The following is a 19682-nucleotide window of genomic DNA, read 5'->3' as shown; positions in this document are numbered from 1 at the left end:
ACTCACTCGGCTACTAAGCTTACGGGCCACTCTTATTTCGAGTTCGAGCAAGCATTCACTCGACCATTAAGCCTACGAGCTACATTACTTCGAGTTCGAATCACTCACTCGATCTCTAATCCTATGAGTTATATTACTTCGAGTTCGAGCAATCACCCACCCAACTACTAAGCCTACAGGCTACCTTATTTCAAGTTTAAGCAAGCACTCACTCGGTTATAAAGGCTACAAGGTCCAAATTCGATCAAAATCGCCTAAAGCCTTATGAAAACCTCCATAAGGCATGAATGAAACAAAATCTTCATAAGGCAGAAAATAAAACAGAGGCAAGACGGGAAAATAAAAGATATTTATATATATATACAAGATTGTTTATAGATTATTTGCAACATCCGAAATAGAAACTACGGGCTAAGTTTCTTGGTTATCTCCGGGGGCGGTCTCTTCTCCATCGGGCTCCTCCCCGCTCTCGGATTATCTCTTGCTCCCATCATCGTCATCATCATCATCGGAAGCCAAGGCTTCAACATCGGCTTCGAGCTCTTTAGCCCTTTTTATCTCTTCAGTGAGGTCGAAACCTCGAGCATGGATCTACTCGAGAGTCTCCCTCCGAGATCGGCACTTAGCAAGTTCAGCAACCCAATGTGCTCGAGTGTTGGCGGTCTCGACTGCCTCTCTTGCTTGTACTTGAGCAACTTCAGCATCGGCCCGATAGATGGCCATGAATGCATCCGCATCGGCCTTTGCCTTTTCGGCGTCAGATTCGGCCTTGGCAAGTTCAGAGGCCAACCGAGCCTCGAGCTCCTCTATTCTTCTTGCTTTTTGCTCCTTCATACTTTAAAGTTGGTTTTCGGCCGATGATAATTGGGCTCGAGCAGCCTCTTTCTCTGCAGCAAAGCAATCCATACCTTCTTTCCACTTCAAGGACTCCCCTTTTATCACATCGACCTCCTCACAGAGTTTCCCGATCATCTCAATTTTCTGCTGCAACTATGAGACCGAAAAATTAGCCATCGTTCCAGTATCGAGCCCATAGGCTTTTAAAAGAATCATTACCTGCTCGGAAAGATCGGTCTGATCTTGGTGAGCCTTGGCCAACTCAGCTCGGAGGTCTTTGATTTCCTCTCCCATTTTCCCTAAGAGGAGCTTAAGGGCGTTCCTCTCCGCCGTGACCCGTTGAAGGTCGGCCTCATATCGACACAGCTCGGTTTGAGACCGAGAACATGCTTCTTGATGAACTGGTGCGGCCTAAAAATAAAGAAGAAACGAAGTTAGAAAAGAAAAACAACCATAAAGGCATTACCAATGAAGTAAGTTAAGGCTTACCCGATTCAAAGCCTGCTGCACTCCGAGAAAAAGATCTGATGCATCACTAGTGCCGACAACGTCCTCGACACCAGTAAACAAATCACGAAAAGGGTCATCTCCCTCATGAGATCTATCTACCTCAAGGGCCCCCAAAGCTTGGGCTTCCCGAATCGCCCCTTCAGAAAAAGCAGGGAAAGTGGGCGAGTCTTCGATTACTACTGCCCCAAGTGAGTCGCTTGGGCGTTCTCTTCGATTCAAAGAGAGTCAGGGACGTCCCCTTCAGACATATCCACCATTCGTTGACTTCTATGGGAGCTATCCTCGATCCCCAACGGCTCGGGGACTTTGCCCGAATCTTTCTCCGATATATCCTCAGTTCGAGGTGGAGCCTTTTAAACCACCATCGATCCAGCTGCCTGTGGGGCATCGATGGTTTTCTTCATTCGAGCCACTAGTACGGACCCATCGTCTTTTTATTATTCCTCGTCTTCATCCCTCAGACGCCGAACTGATTCTAAGGTTAAAGGGATGGTATTCGTCCTCGACTTACGAGCCTTCAATTTTGGGTTTTCGAAAGTAGAGACCCTTTTTCTCTTATTGACTTTCACCGGTTTAGAAACTGGGGCCGAAGTTTCCTCCTCACCGGACAAGGGTCTCAAAATCGCATCCTTACCCAAACCTACACACAAGAAAATTGATTTGAGTATAGGGAAAACAGTTCGAACTATCGATGATGCGAGAAAGGAGATTACCATGATTTTTGGCCTCCCATCGGCCCTTTGATAAATCGCGCCATGAGCGCTCGGCATACGTAGAAGTCAAAGCCAGGGCCCATACGCAGTCCTTGAGGTTGGGAACTGCACCAGGCATCCAAGGAACCGCTGCACCACAAAAGGGTATATCGGTAAGAAAGGAAATGAAGGGGCAAAACAATGGGAGATAATAACCGAGTTACACTTACGCTTCATGTTCCATTCTTCGGGAAATGGCATCTTCTTGGCCGATATTAGGTCCGAGATCTTCACTCGAACGAACCTTCTCATATAGCCTCGATCATTGTCCTCATCTATGCTCGAGAACAAAACCTTGGTAGCCCGGCGCTACAATCTAATGAGGTGGTCGAGGGTGAAAGACATCCCTCGATTTTGATCACAAAGAAATGGATCATAATAACGATCCACCAAAAAGAAGGATGGATTTGGCCTAAAGTTATTTGGTATTTAAGGCAAAAATCAATGATAATAGGGTCGAGGGGGCCTAACGTGAAAGGGTAAGTGTACACACTTAAAAACCCTTCCACATGAGTAGTAATATCCTCTTTGGGAGACGAGACTACCACTTCTTTGTTCCCCTAGTTATAATCTTTTCTTATCTATTCAATATATCCCCCAGTTATCGAACACATATATCTTGATACTGGCTCACATTGGCCCGGAACCGAAGAGCCTTTGTCGACCTTAAAATCGGAGGTAAGAACACACGCCACGGGAACGCACTCCTCAGGCCATGGATCCACCAGTGTTTTGTCGGCGGCAGATTGGGAAGAAGAAGCTTTTTCTTTTTGGGGGGCGGTTTTTGATGTTTTCACTATTTTTTGATTTAAAGAAGGAGATAACAAAGATATGGTATTTTGAAGAAGGATTTTTACAGAGAAGAATCACAGATTTGCGAATGAGTTCAGAAGGTGTGAGAAAGAAGTTAGAAAATTTAGAGTTTGGAGATGTAAAAGTGATTAAAAGTGAAATGGGGGGTTATTTATAGGTAGAGCAATGACGGTTCAATTTCGATCATGGCCGACCAACGCCTGTGTCACGACCCAAAATCCCAACCTGTCGTGATGGCACCTATCTCGGTATTAGGCAAGCCGATAATCTCGATAAACCACAATTTCTCTTAAGTTTGAAAATATAATAATTTAATACAATACAAAATTCCACAAATACTAACATGAACACTCCTCAAAATCTTGTGTCACTGAGTACATAAGCATCTAATATGAATACAAGTCTGGAAAATACGGTCTATAATAGTCTGAGACCAAATACAGTAAACAAGGATATAGAGAAGGAGAGATAAGGTCTGCGGAACACGACAGCTACCTAAACATCTCCTGAAAATTAACTGCGCGAAATGATCAACACCCACTATGTCCGGGAACACCTGGATCTGCACACGAAGTGCAGGGTAAAGTATAAGTACAACCAACTCAGCAAGTAACAATAATAACTAAGGAACTGAAGATAATGACAAGCTACATAGTTATAGTTCACTTTCAGTAATTCTAGCAAATAATAGACATGCTTTTAAATCCGACAGTTTAAGTCAAATCAATTTTATACAGTTCAATTTCATGTAATCCGGATATAAAATCTTTCAGAGATTTCACAACAATGACAGATAGCAACCAAGTACAACAACAAATGCAAAGCAAGTACAACCTCTGAGGTAACAGTCACTCAACTCATCACTCGGCTCTCAGCCCTCAGCACTCACACTCAATGGGTACCCGCGCTCACTGAGGGTGTATAGACTTCGGAGGGGCTCCTACAGCCCAAGCGCCATAATCTGCACGGATAACTCACGTGTTGCACGAATAACTCACGTGCTATAATATCCTGCACAGACAACTCACATGCCATAATATCCTTACCTCACTAATAGGCCCTCGGCCTTACTCAGTCCTCCACCTCTCTAGTCTCTCGGGCTCTCAAAAATCACAAAGATTAGTCCAAACAAAGATAACATAGTGCATCAACAAATATCAAGAAAGACTGAGGTATGATACGCAAGTAAAATCATGACTGAGCACAAGATAGCAATTAGCAAATAATTCAACAAGTACGTGACTTTTGCGGGTCCCAACAGTACTATCACATAGCCTAAGCATGATTTCTAACATGATTTACAGTCAAATATCTTCAATATATAGAGAGCATATAGCTAACAACAAGTTATTCAACTTTACAGTTTCACGGGACGGACCAAGTCATAATCTCCTCGGTGTACGCCCACATGCCCGTCACCTAGCATGTGCGTCACCTCCAAAATAATCACATGACACAAAATCCGGGGTTTCATACCCTCATGACCAGATTTATAACTGTTACTTACCTCAAATCGTGTAATTCTTTATTCCGCTACACCCTTGCCATGAGAATTGGTTTTCAAAAGCCTCGTATCTAGCCACAATTAATTTGATTCCGTGAATACCAATTATTGTAATTAATTCCATAAGGAAATACTAATTTTTCCAAAAAAATTCGAAATTAACTCAAAAATCGCCAGTGGAGCCCACGTCTCGGAACCCAACAAAAATTATAAAATATGAATGCCCATCCAACCATGAGTCCAACCATATAAATTTCATCAAATTCCGACATCAACTCGACCCTCAAATCTTCAATTAAAGTGTATGAAGATTTGTACCATTTTCAACCCAATCTTTATCTATTTGAACTTAACAATCTTTTACAACCTTATGGGTATGTATACATAAGTCTCTTACACCCAAGAATCATACTATTAATCACCCATCTTTACTCCAAACCCAAAATTGAAGAATTGGGAAAATAAATTATTACCTTTTTGAAGCCCTAGCAAGATCCTTGTGAAATGCTCTCACTTCTCTCTCTAAAATGCTCTCACTTCTCTCTAAAATATCAGATAAAATCCTTCAAAATGACCCCCAATAGTGTTTTATAAGAATATGGTCGGGTTTATAAAACCAGAAAAATTAAGCCCCGAAACACACTATGCGGTCGCATATGCGACCGCATAACGCTTCTGCGGCTCACAAAATGGCCGCAAAATGTGGCCTCCGAAACTGGGCAAGGTTGCCTCAGTCTGCGGTCATTATGCGGCCCGTAGACCTGTTCTGCGGTCGCATAATACACCACATAACTGATCTGTGACCGCATAATGCGCCGCAAATTTTCCTCCACACATGCCCCACTCCTGATCCACTTTGCGACCATTATGCGGTCCGTGGAGTGATTCTGCGACCGCATAGTGGTCGCATAAATGACCCTTTTTCCGGCAAAATATTTTCTTTACACATTGGTGCATTGTTCAACCCAAAAAGTCTGAGCTGCGGCGAGCAAGCTCGCAGCGAGAAATTTCTATAACCTTTGTATTAATTGATCTACCTCGGCACCACAAAACCTTAATTTCCTTAGCAAAATTTCTTCGGGGTCACTACACATAAGTCAACCCTTTCAACTTAATTTCGAAACCTTGGAACTGGGTATTCCAAGTCATTCAAAAACCTCACCGGATCCGAACTAATTACCCCCGACAAGTTACATAACAAATGAAAAGTATAAATTGAGCAGTAAATGGGAAATATGGTTGTAATACTCAAAATGATCGGCCGAGTCGTTACAGCATGACACACATTAAATGCCTAGATAAACTGAACCGACGGGACAACTATCATGCACATCATGATCAGATTCGATGCAAACATCAGTATATATCTAATCGTACCATTGAAAAATCATGTCGTTTCTTGCTACATCCTTCCTGAGAAACGAGGGGACTATCTGTATACAGTAAAATTCGGTTAGTCCTTCGTACGAACTGGTTAAATTGGTAATACATTGGATCGAAGATCAGGTTGAGGTTCGAAGTCAGGTCATCAAGCTTCGAGCCCTAGGGACCGATCAATGTCGAGCTCAAATCCAAATCGAACTATGATGAAGTTACCGAGCTTACGAGGCAGAGACCGACCAACACTGTCCCCGAATCAATACAAGGCTCCGAATCAGAATCAAGCTCGAGTCAAGATCGAGAGGTCGAGTCGATATCGAGCTCGAGACAATATCAGGCTCATAGACAAGAGCCGTTGCAACCGCATTAGGAGAGAGAATCTTGGCAGGAATTATGGAAAAAATCGATTTATCATGGGTCTCCCACTATGTATTTTTAATTGTATCTAAAGTAGGATCCCTCCACTATAAATAGGTTGGTTATTATTTTTGTAAAGATCAAGTTTTGCATACACTGTAACTCAGAACACATATATTCTCATACTGAAGAATTATCCTCTTTTAGCTTCATAGATTGACTCATCTTGCTCAATCCTTAAATCATCCTCCTTTCAACCTTGCTCATTTTTTACTCTTTACGGTCAATATTCGATATTTCTGTTCACATTTACGATTTGTGTCAAGTTATATCACATATCCTTAGAACTACATACAAATTCAACTCTATCCGTTTTTCGGATAAACAATTGTTACTTAGTTTGAGGAAAGGAGAATATAGGGAAAGGTTAAGAAGTTTACTATTGAACACAAACTTAACTATCACACATTAAAAATCCACCATTAAAAGGTCCAAAACGGAAAAATCGAATCAAAATAAACTTAACTGAATTTTAAAAAAAAAAATCAAACTGAACTGACATTTCAACTTGTACTAGAAGGGCCGTTATAGGACTAGATCCAGGGAGATGAATCGATTTTCTTCGTTGCAAATAAGTACATCATTTAAGATCTCAACACAACAATTAATCAATTTATTTTATAGCATTAATCATAAAAATTATTTGACTATTTATATCTTATCGAATTACCCTCTCTCTCCTCAGACTTTTTATATCATTTCTTGGAGTCTGAATAGATTAGAAAAAAATTAATGCCTTATTAGTCTTCTAAAATCACAGTTATTTTGGACCAAATTACTTTAACTAAAACGATACTTATTTTGAACAGGGGAGAGTGGTATTTTTGTAAAGTCAAATAGTTCACAACTTATGTATTCCTATTTTGCAGCTAGCAAAACTATACCCACTAGGCCACTAGCGTAAGTAGCAAATTCAATGTTAATATTTAATAGTGTAATTTGATTTAATATGATTATTACGGTTACACAAGTTGTGGCCCAAATTGGAGAATCATAATACGTTGACAAGTTGATCGTGAGGAATTAGTTATTATGAAGCATTGGAATTCGGAGGCAAGTGATCCTAGTAAAAGGTAATGGTTACAACTTACACTTACAAGACAACATTGTATAGATTAAAAATCTCTTGGATTGTAACCGAACTGATCTCCCAATATTGAAGATTGAGAACATTATGAAGAAAATATTTTTCAATTTCCCAGGTTTGGTTGGATTAAATGTTTTAATATTTTCCAATTTTTTCATGTTTGGTTGGATTAAATGTTTTGAAAAATATTTTCTTCGTGAACTTATTTTCCTCCAATTGGAGAAAAATATTTCTCCTATTAAGAGAAAGGAAAATATTTTCTAAAACTTCTCTTCAACCTTCCCACCCTATTCCTCATCCCCTCCACCCCACCATCCCCCAATCCTGCCCTACCCCACCCTAAATAAAAATATTATTAAGAATATTTTCTTTTCATGTTGTGGATAGAATACTTTCTTTTTTTATTTCAACAAAATGAGTATTTTTTTTCATGATATAAAAAAGTATTTTATTTCATTTCAACAAATAAAGTACGTTCTTTTCATGATTGGGGGATTTGGGGGAGGGGATAAGGAAAGTAACATAAAAAATTATTTTAAAAAAAAATATTTTCTACTCTTTAAACAAACATTAGAAAATATTTTTCGCAAAAAACTTTTCACTCGCCAACCAAACATGAAAAAATAAGTTATAAAATCACTCATTTTCGTTCATACCAAACACACCCTAAACCTTAGTGCAAGAAATGACTAAAAATGATAATATATTGGATGAAGTGGAAGAAAACAGATTGAGGAAAAAAACTAAGAAGGCTCAAACAAGATGATTCTATATTACATTCACTTTTTGTTATAGGTGCTAAATTTCTCTACAGAGGTCTTAATGGGCTAACTGTCTCAACTTGCACCTAAAATTAATTATCTAGCATAATTTTCTTACGGTCCACCTCATTAGAAATATACTGGAAATTTTTGAGGTATTTCCTGGTGAGAATGTGAACTCATAGGAGGAAGATTCCTATAAGTTATGGCTAAGCTTTCATATCTATCTCAGCAAAGGAAGAAAGTAAAGTAACATACTTCTTAGTTAGCAAGGTGCTAAATGGTGCGATTTTACTCATCCAAGCGAAGATGCTATAAACTCTTGGATGAAGGTTCTTCTTTAACAAAATAGATGACAAGTTCCTAGTTTCAGATTCATCAACTCAAAATACTAATGCCGAAATGTAATATCATGATGTAATTAAGCTGCTTCATTTTCAGGAAATAAAATTAAAATAATACTCAATGAGCTTATATAAGCGATAAGCAGAGTTGATAGTTCAATCGCATAGAAAAGGATGAACAAACTCACATAGTTGTACACATAGGTACATGACCAATCTGTCAAATAAAAAGTACCTTAGTTGTTCCAAATCCTTCCATTGAACATCTATAAAGAGCATAAAAATCAAATACTTATTGTACTTAGCTTATACAATTACAATACTAGCTGAAAAGCCTGTCGCGTACTAGCTAGTAATTTTTTTTTGATGTTGACTTTAGATCCCTCTACTACTGATCGCCATTATAAGGGCTTAAGGAAAGAAGAGAATCCCATAAATCCTTATCATCGCCGTGCTGAAAAATTGTAAAGGCAAAGATAGTAAATTGCATTTTCAGAACATAATGCTCTATGATCAAACACAGGTATATGAGCTAAAACTACCTCAAGTTCCGGATTCTGGTGAGTATGATGGAGCTGAGATGACGATCCTTCCTCTGCAGTAACACCTCGGTGATCTCCTTGCTACACCCATAGCAGTGCAAAAAGATATATATCACAAAGTTCAAAGCGTATTATGAATATTGACAAGTATTTTTGAACTATCAATTCCTAGGTCATATTGTATAAGTTTGAATTTTGTAATTGGATCATCTTATTCGACATATTTATCCTTTCGTATGACCTAAATCATTTCTCTAATTCAATAAGGTAAGCAAACAAATCAATAGAAAATTAACTATCCATATTGTTTGAGAACCCTTTCACCCCAAAATGTAATGTCCATCTCTGCTCTTAATTGTGGGGAGGGGAAGGGAGTAATAAGGGAAAGAGAACAGAAAGTGAAGCAAAAAATAATAGTGTGCCAGAACTTGTTTAATTCGCTTAATGTTGTAATGCAGAAGACTATAGCGGCTTGTTAGGGAAAATTCAACATTAAGTATAGTAAAGTTATATTATAGGAGGACATATATTAACATCAATATAAATACATGGAAAATTGTCTGAACACATTAATACTTTAAACTTTTATATATAGCTCAACTAGATGGAACATATAGATAATTCTGAAAAGAAAAAATAATGCAATCCTTAAATAACAATTTAACGAGATTAACTAGCCTACAATAATATGCAAGTGTGACAAAATATTGATGGTCAAATACAGATAAATTTTTAACTTGCCTCTCCTGGTGTATAAGCAAGTGGCAATGTATAATAAGCTTCTTGGCCCTGATTGTTACCATCTGTGAAGTTAAAAGTTGTCTCCTCCTGATCATTGCTGTTTTTCTGCATGTACACAGTTAAGTTTGTGCAGTAAAATTTATACTAAAGATAATCAAATAAATATTTTAAAAGGAATAAAACTTATTGAACTTGAGAACTATATACCACATGAAAAGGTTGAACGTTCAGTTGGCTGTAGAAAGGGCTTGTAAGATCACCAATTCCACTTGAATACGATGTAGCATTATTTTTATCGAACGTAGAGACGTCATAATCTTGACCAAGCTTAGTACCACTTCCTCCTCCAGTCTTGAAATTGTTTGAAAATCGAGTTAACTGTAGATTGCTAGACCACATGACCACTTCAGATTGTTTTTCTCCCTGATTAACGCGGTTAGCTCCCTGATTAAGAAAACTAGACCACATGGCTACAGATTGCTTTTCTCCTTCACAATCTTGACCAGATTTAGTACCACTTCCTCTTCCAGTCTCGAAATTGTTTGGAAATCGAGTTAACTGCACGTTGTTAGCTCCCTGATTAAGATAACTAGACCACAAGGCTGCAGATTGCTTTTCTCCTTCACAATCTTGATCAGGTATAGTACCACTTCCTTCTCCAGTCTCGACATATTTTTGTAATCGGGTTAGCTGCATACGAGTAGCTCCCTGATTGATATAACTAGACCAATCTTGATCAAGTACAGTACCACTTCTTCCTCCAGTCTCTACATTATTTGGTAATCGGGTTAACTGCATACGATTAGCTCCCTGATTAAGATAACTAGTCAACATGGATGCAAATTCCTTATCTCTTTCAAATCCAATCAAAAACGAATCCCTTTGAACCAAACTTTGATTTGACTCATGGCGTTCTTCAGCAGTATAGCTGTTATGAAGAGAGTTCAAATTTCTTGTAATAAGTTGATTCGCTGAAATTGCAGCATTCAGGAGCTGAGTTGAAATATCTTCATGTACCAATGACTTTGTCTGATTCTTAGCTGCTTCAGCTGTGGACAATTGATTTGCATTACTAGATTTGATTTTACTTGAATCACCTTTGTCCAAAACCAACTTTGCTTTTCCATATCCTGGCAGAGTAATAGCTGGTGTAGCGCATCGATTTGACAACGATGAACTGCCACGAATTGAAGTCTCAGCCAATGAGTTGTTCTTGAAGAACAACTGTTGCGATCCAGAATTTTCTTGAGAAAGTTGGCTGGTTGTACTTAACCCTTTTGATCCAAAAGTTGATTGAGTAGCAGTATTAGCTAAGTTTGTGTCAGCAGCTTGAACTCTGAAACTTTCTTCGGTGACTTTCCTCAAGAAAATACGATATTTCTGCAAAATTTGCATGTAACGAGTTTGTTAGTTCTAATAAAGAAAAATAATTATGACGAAAGAACAAATAAATAATGATGCTTTTCTGTTCTTGCAACTGATTGCCTCAAGTCAACTTCTATACAAATTCGTGTAACTTTCTACTAATATATTATGAATAGTTTTAATAAGGAACTTCTAAAATGAGCATGAATTAATAAAATTATAACTTCCAAATACGATGGCTTTTATTCAAGAAAATACTCAATTCTCTAACTATAAAAATCAGTGGGTGCTTGAGTTCTATTTCAGAAAGCAACAATATCTTAATACTTTAAATATGGATTAACGTTAATTTCTCCATTCTATCATGTTGAAAAAATATGCATTTTTCACAAGTCCAGTGCTAAAGCCATTCTACCAAATTTACTCTTAAGCAACATAATTAAAAGTGAACCTGCAAATGACTAGCGACATTTTCTCTTGTTAATCCTGGGACATCCATGACTTCAAGAATTGTCTTCGGATAAGCTCCTGCAAAAACAAAACAAAAAAATCATAAACAAAAACAATAAAACCAATTACTAAATTATGTTCAGTTCATTGTTTAGCTAGATTGGAATAGTCTAGTTATACCAATATTCTACACATGTTAGCAACAACTTACTGTCCAAACCAGTTTCTCTAATTGCTTGCAAGAATTTGTTGTGAAGTGCATCTGTCCAAACAAGCTTAGTCTTCTTTTGTGGTATGCTACTGTCTTCTTTTTCAGCCTCCTTATGCTTTCTTGCAGACTTCTTCTTAGATTCTTCCTTCTTGCCTTCTTTATTGCCTTTTTCGACGTTGATCGATGACGAAGACTCGACATTTTCATGAGGGCTTTTGGGTAAGCCGCTGGAACTTTTGCTTGAACTGTTATTTTCTTGAATTTCTTCAATAACAACTGATTTGCCTTTCCCCTTATTCTTCTTTGCCAAGGCAGCATACTGCCATATATCTCGTAGATCATCTGGTGATATGGGCTTCGGTAAGAAAAATACAGCTCCACGCTCTAGTCCTTCCAACACCATACTATCTCTATCATCAGCTGACATAACTGTCACAACGATACATGACTCTAGTTATAAACATTGGGCAAAAGAAAAAAGTTATATATGTTAAAATTCTCACACTGGTTGTGGATGGGGTGTATAGTCATCTTGCGCAATTCTTACCTCATGGTCTAACTTTTTGGTTAGTGCTGCTCCAAGGTCTATAGCTTGATATGGTATCAGAGCTAGAACCATCCCAAATTTTTGTTTATTCGATATTTAGCTCTCATATTATATTGTCCATACTCCTCTTGATATGCCTAGACGTGGGGGGAGGGGTGGTTGTCAACTCATATCAGTTTTGGATAGGTGATTTGGTCTCTTTATATAATCTTTAGAAATTCTCACCTCATAAGCTACCTTTTGCGATCTAGTTAGTTTCAAGGTCCATTTCTTCAAAATATCAGTATAATCTAATTTGTTGAGGCAGAATATCACAACTTTAGTTGTGAGGTAACAAGCACTTATCGTGTGCAGTTATTTATAAAATATTTTAAATAACTTGATAGTATTGTAATGACCCAACCAGTCATTTTGACTTTTAGAACCCCGTTACATTAAATAAAACTTTTCGTATGTGCTTTTATTAATTTATGACTTGCGGGGATGGTTGGTTCGGGATTTGGAAGTGTTCGGGTTGAAATCAGAACACTTGATTCCTTAAGTTGGCCTTCAAATGCTAAGTTTAACTTCGGTCAACATTTTGAGAAAACAATCCCAGAATAGAATTTTGATGATTCCAACAGCTCCGTATGGTGATTGTGGACTTATGAGCGTGTTTGAAATTTTATTTGGAAGTCCGTAGTTAAATTAGGCTTGAAATAGCTAAAATAGAAATTTAAGCTTGGAAGTTTGAACCGGGGAGTTGACTTTTTTATATCGGGGTCGAAATCCAGTTCCAAAATTTTTTATAGCTCCGTTATATCATTTATGACTCGCGTGCAAAATTTGAGGTCAATCGGACTTGATTTGATAGGTTCCGACGTCGTTTGTAGAAATGAAAAGTTTCAAAGTTCATTAGGCTTGAATCTATGTGTAATTCGTGTTTTTAGTGTTGTTGGATGTGATTTGAGGACTTGACTAAGTTCGTATGATGTATTAGGACTTGTTGGTATATTTGGTTGAGGTCCCGAGGGCCTCGGGTGAGTTTCGGATAGTTAACGGATCAAAAGTTGGAATTAAAAAGCTGCTGCAATTTTCTTCTGCTGGAAATGCAGAAATCGAGCTCAGAAAAATCGATCCCAGAATCGAAGCCCAGATATCGAGTCCAGAGTCGAAGGCCAGGGTCGAAGCCAGGGACAGGGCTCAGGATCGAAGCCATGATCGAAGGCTCAGGATCGAGGGCCGTGATCGAAGGCAGGCTCGAGAGCCATGATCGAAGGCAAGCTCGAGGGCCATGATCGAAGGCCAATGATCGAAGGCCCAGGATCGAGGCCCAGGACCGAGGCCAGGATCGAGGGCCATAAAGATCGAAGCCATGATCGATACCCAGGATCGATGGCTGCCTCGGCAGTTTATAAAACTGGGGATTTCGTCCCATTTGCCATTTTTGACGAACTTGAGCTTGAGTAGAAGTGATTTTTGTTATATTTTCAAGAAAAATATTTGGGTAAGTGATTCTAATTCGGATTTGGTCAATATACACGGATATATCATTATTTTCACCATTTAATTAGTGTATTGAGATGGAAATTTGGAATTTTTTTAGAAATATCATAAAAACGAAATTTTGAGATTTCGGTGTCAATTCGGAATCGGATTTAAGTAAAACTGGTATGGTTGGACTCGTAATTGAATGGGTTGTCGGATTTTATAAGTTTTGCCGGATTCGAGACGTGGGCCCCATGAGCAATTTTTGAGCTAATTTTGGATTTTATTAAAAAATATAATATTTTCTTATGAAATTGATTCCTATAATTTTTGTTGACTGTATCGAATTAATTATGACTAGATACGAGTCGATCGGAGTCGAAAAATCGAGAAAAAGGCATACTACTTGATTAAATTAGAGCAAGTCGAGGTAAGTGACTTGTCTGACCTTGTGTGGAGGAAATTTCCCTTAGGATTGGTATTGAAGTGATAAATTTTAATGTATTGAAAGTCGTGTACATGAGGTGACGAGTGCGTACACGGGCTAAATGTGAAAGATTGTGTCTTTAAATTGTGTAGATCGTTGTATCATATTAAATAAATAATTTTACCTTGTTATATTCTTCATCATTGATTTAAATATTTATACTTTAAATTTGCTTGACCTTTCCTGCTAATTGTTTTACCTGTTTATTTGAAACTTAATTTCTTTTATTCTGTGCATTATTTGAAGGGTGATTTTCTTTAAATTAAATATTATTAATATGAATTATTTGACATTTTAAATTTGGTATTGAAGCAACGTATTAAAATTTTGAAATATTATTTTGTTGAGTTATTTATTCCCGAATATTTTGTGAGATTTCCGTGCTCATTGTGATGGAGCCGTGAGCTCTTTATTGTGAAAAAATATTATTGTTGGATTATTTTGACATGAGTTGTGAGCTCTTTATTATGAAAAAATATTGTTGTTGATTTATTTTGGCAAATTAAAATATTTGGACACTTGAGGTGCAAATTGTGATATATTGTGATATTGATACGCATGCGATGGTATAATGTCTGAGTGTTGAAATGCATGCGGTGAGATAAGGGTGGCTTGATACGCGTGGCTAGTAGGGGAAACTACTAGAAGTCATGCGGTGTGATAAGGATGACTGAAACGCGGGATGCTATTTCGGAAAAAATATTTTCTTTAAAATAAATTGTGAAGGCTCCCGCGGTGATATAAGAAAATGAGATATTGTGAATTTATTTATGATTTGGGACTACGAGGCAGTACCTCGGGAGTGCCCTTGTTGATATTGATTTATGGCCGCAGTTGCCTTTGATTATTGTTGTGATTTTCTTAAAGTTGAAAAGAATTTTGTTTAGTTTCCACGAGATATTAATTTTCATTATTTGGTGTAATTAAATTGTGACATACTACTTGACTCATTTTCATTGTCATTTTATCTTATTATATTGACAAAATTTTTACCATGCCATTATTTATTTTTCAGTAGAGCCTGACCTGATCTCGTCACTACTCTACCGAGATTAGGCTTAGCACTTACTGGATACCGTTGTGCCGCTGTGGTGTACTCATACTACGCTTCTGCACATCTTTTTGTGCGGATCCAGGTACATCTTATCAGACCAGGCATCAGTAAACTAGCTGTACGAGGAGACTTCGAGGTATATCTGCCAGTGTCCGCAGACTCCGGAGTCCCCTTCCATCTTACTATGTTATTTTTCTTATTTGCTTTAGACTCTGATGTATAGAGACATAGAGAATAAATTCTTAGAAGCTTGTGACTTATTTCTACCGGGTTTTGAGAGTTGTAATTAAGTGAATTGCAGATTTATTTATTTCATATTTCTATTATTATTCCGCATTGATAGGCTTACCTAATCTTAGAGATTATGTGCCATCACGACATACTACAGAGGGAATTTGGGGTCGTGACAAGTATATACACGATCCGTATGGAACTTAAGCAAAAAAAAGGACTGGACATCATAAACATGTATACATATATATAGAGAGAGATAGAGAGAGAGAATTATAAACTCACAAACAACAGGAATGTCAAATTCTTGGGCAATCACTTGTTGAAGTTCAAAGCCATTCATATCAGGCATGTGGACATCTGAGACGATAACGTCGAAAGAGACGTTGCTAACCCGAAGGATACACAATGCATCTCTTGCGTGCTTCACCGTCACAACTGATCAATTAAACCGATTAATTGATTATGAAGAATAAGGTAACTCAAATGAGGAAATGATTGCTACTCCATATATAAAAACATTCTCAAAATCATATGGCCAAAAAACAAAAAAGAATAAGATGAAGTAAACTATATTTTCACATGTATGCTCAGGTTTAGTACTGCGGTTATCATATATAAATCATTCTTAAACATGCACACTTTGCTTTTATTAATAGTTTGCCTAACCATAATGGGAAGGATATAATCTACAATAGCATAATCAGTCAATCTTTTATAAGGCATCACTTGGACTAGCTCGGGACTAACCTAGGGAAATTAAATGGAGCTTCTCAACATAGGCGGAGCTAGGGGTAGAAGATGATTACATTATATAGACTAGGTCATGTATATATTATGAATGTTAAGTTTCCTTGACTTCTTTATATTAGGAATCTCCATGGCGAAAATTCTAGCTCGCCAATGCTTATGAATGCACCGAGGCGACCATGGGAAGCTAAACTTTCAGTAGGCTCGCGAGTCGATAGGTGGAATATATTCATCTTATATACTATGCTTTACGCATTCAATTGTTCGCCCCATATGCCCTAGAAAATATCCATGTCCTCTAGAGGTGGCTCAACCAAAGATATCTAAGGCCAAATTTTAATAAGAGGCTTTAAATTTATTTGGAAATTTTGGTTTGTTTTTTCGTTTTGTTTTTGCAACGAATGGGTACGAATCCTTTTGTACGTATTATGATCTCAATTTTATACCACTAAATATATATTCAAATAATTTTATACATTTGAAATAATTCAAGCCTATTTGAAGTGAAAAAAATAAGTTTATTCACTCTTTATAAGAAATAATTATTTCCAAAAGATATCTTATTTTTTAAATATCAAAGTCGTCATCAAGTTATTCATTTTCATATATTGCATGTTTTTTTATTAAATTCAGTTATCTATCTGAATAACCTTTATCACATTCCAAAAAATAAAATATAAAATCTAATCTCATTATTAATAAATTTATAATATGTAAATAATATATAAAAATAAATAATTTTTGGGCCTTCAAATATAGGGGTCTAAAGCAATTGCTTTAGTGGTCTCCCATTGAGCCGGCACTGATGTCCTCTTTGTCTTGAAGCTCTGAACTTTCCGTAACATTTTAAAAAAAAATCAAGTATTTGACTTTAGCTTATAAAATATTTGGTGACTTAGATTATTATAAATTATTGTCAGATAGATAAAACTATTTTTGAATCTGGTATAACTTTTAATATATTTCCTATAAGCTCTTTCATATTTTAATCCAAAAATATTATTTTTTCTATGAAGTACTAAAAAAAACATTGGAACTTACAGCACAGCCTTGAGGTGTGGGTTTCATCCATGATATGTAAAACGTCTTGCCTTGTGCTTTCGCCTTCTAAAACACTTAAATTTTTCAGAACAATCATGACTAGATTACCAAGAGTTCATTTTCATTAATTCTTTTGCAAGAGATCAAGAAACCTTATTTTATGAAGTTTGAAATTAAATTCAATTTAAAAGTCCTCCACTTGATATTAGTTTTAACTTATACAATCTCAGATCAAGAAATGGAAACATGAAAAAAGAAAAAGAAACACTCACGAAATTACGGAAATGATGAAGAAAACCTAAGGAAATTTAGCATAGCGACACATGCCTTGAAGCTAATGTTTTAATTGAATCCGGTGCAATTTTTAATATGTATTCTACTACGTATAACATTTCTTTAGTGTTTTAATCCATTCGGAAATGTCTTTCTTTTAATTGTTTCAAGTAGTTGACTTAAAAAATAGGCATTTTGTAAGATCGGTGACTTACATTATCATGTGTACATATATTATGCTAATTAGATAGTTAAATCTATGTTTGCACCTTTTCTTTTGAATCTGGTACAATTTTAATATGTTTTCCATAAGTTTCTCTTTTGTATTTTAATCCATTTTATGCTATCAATTTATGATAATTTTAAAAATTTATGGGGCTTACGACTCATGTCTTGAGGCGTACGTAAAACGCCTTGCCCTATGCATGTCTCCGCCTTTTAAAACACTTAATTTATCACAACTATCATGACTAAATTAGCAAGTACTCCTTTTCATTAATTTTTTTGCTTGATAAGAAACCCTTATTTTGTGAAGATTGAAAATTAAATTTAATCAAAAGGTCCTTTTCTTGATGTCAGTTCTCACTTACAACAATGATCAGGTCAAAGAAATGGCAACTTAAAAAAAAAAAAGGACCCTATTTTACGCATACGAAAAAACACTCATGAAATTAGAAAAATGATGAAGAAAACTTAAGGAAATTAGCATAGCGACTGTACCTTGGTATTTCCACTTCTTGAGTTGAGCAGCAACAATGGAAAGGCAAGTGATATCATCATCCACAACCATAATGCTGTAACTTTTATAAAATTCACTATCAATAATTTCAGATGATTTGTTTGCTACGACCATTTCACCCCCCATTGCTTCTTCTCGAAATAATCGACTGTTGTGACAAATTATTAAAAGGAAAATGGTCAACTTGAATGATGGCAATTAATTCCAGGTGTTTTAGATGCTTTTAGTATTTTGTTGAAAGGGAACACAAATTTGTGTTTATTGATAAAGCATATAAAGTACTCTCTAGATTTGCTAATTAAAGTTTTGAACTACTTGGATATACATTGGAGTCAATTTCTTTCTTTCACGAAAATCCACCTTAGATTTGCTCACCAATTAAAATGACATTTTAAGATTATTTCATAACTCTGTTACTATAGTTTTAGCCCAGTAATGCCATGTTTCCACTATTCCGTTTTAGAAACTTATTCATTTTGTTTAAGTTTTTAGTTTTACCTTTTTTGCTATAAAAATAATGTTATTCTCATCTGGCTAATAAAAGCTCCAACAACATACCATAAATGTATGTACATCCACAATCTATGCTTATGATGACCTCAAACTACGTTTTGACGACATCATTTTGACTTATATAGTCTGAAATGCGTTGAATTTATTATACTACTCCAGTATATGTTCATGGAGTTAATTTTTCGGCTTAATTAGGTCTTAAATTCAACTAGATAGTTATTATTTTATTGTCACATGATAACTAACGTGATTTAGAAGGAGAAAAAGAAAGAGGAGATTATTTAAGTGGAGGCTAAGATCGCCATTTATTTTTCCATTGAAGCATCGAAGCTAATTCATAATTCGTAAGAAATTCAAAAATAATCAGATTTACGAGTGGTAATTGAAAAAAAGTCACAGTTTCAAAAGTAATCGAAATTTAGCCACTTTTCATATAAAGATAAATCTGAACGAAAATACTGTTAAAAATCCGGAAAATATTCCATCATAATATACTGGAGTTCCAGTATAATATATCGGTCAAGCATAATATGCTGGAAGTTCATACACAGGTGCTCCAATCTCCAGTATATTATGCTGGAACTTTCCGCGTGTTGGAGTTCCAGCATAATATGTTGAAAGTTCATACATAGGTGCATCAATCTCCAGTATATTATGCTGGACCGGTCCGTGTTGCAGCAAAATAGTGGCTATTTTTCAATGACTTTGCAAATGATGACTATTTTTGAATTACCGGTCCGAAAACTGTCTAGTCTATTTCAGGACTTACATAACTAGTTCTGATAGAAATGTAACAAGTCGATTAGTAGTAGGAGACTTCAACGAAGTCACGTGTGTCTCGGAAAAATTTGGAGGATTAGCCGTTA

At 36.5% G+C, this 19682-nt stretch overlaps 2 protein-coding genes across 2 annotated transcripts; both read right to left on the bottom strand.

Annotated features, from left to right (window-relative positions):
• Window positions 1-8601: 8601 nt before the first annotated feature.
• Window positions 8602-11587, bottom strand: LOC104095798 (uncharacterized). Its single transcript, XM_070199422.1, has 5 exons — window positions 11505-11587; window positions 9896-11068; window positions 9685-9793; window positions 8948-9024; window positions 8602-8859 (listed from the first exon to the last, which is right to left on the bottom strand). The coding sequence occupies exons 1-5, from the start codon at window positions 11550-11552 to the stop codon at window positions 8794-8796; spliced, it is 1473 nt and encodes a 490-aa protein (XP_070055523.1). The 5' UTR covers window positions 11553-11587; the 3' UTR covers window positions 8602-8793.
• On the bottom strand, window positions 11557-18429 carry LOC138908081 (two-component response regulator ORR21-like). Its single transcript, XM_070198721.1, has 4 exons — window positions 18285-18429; window positions 15786-15938; window positions 11684-12143; window positions 11557-11581 (listed from the first exon to the last, which is right to left on the bottom strand). Exons 1-4 carry the CDS (start codon window positions 18427-18429, stop codon window positions 11557-11559), a joined length of 783 nt encoding a protein of 260 aa, XP_070054822.1.
• Window positions 18430-19682: the final 1253 nt, after the last annotated feature.

Source organism: Nicotiana tomentosiformis, chromosome 3 (assembly GCF_000390325.3).
Source record: "Nicotiana tomentosiformis chromosome 3, ASM39032v3, whole genome shotgun sequence".
Taxonomy (NCBI): Eukaryota; Viridiplantae; Streptophyta; class Magnoliopsida; order Solanales; family Solanaceae; genus Nicotiana; species Nicotiana tomentosiformis.
Note: the sequence above shows the minus strand (reverse complement) of the source record. Positions and strands in the feature narration are given on the sequence as shown.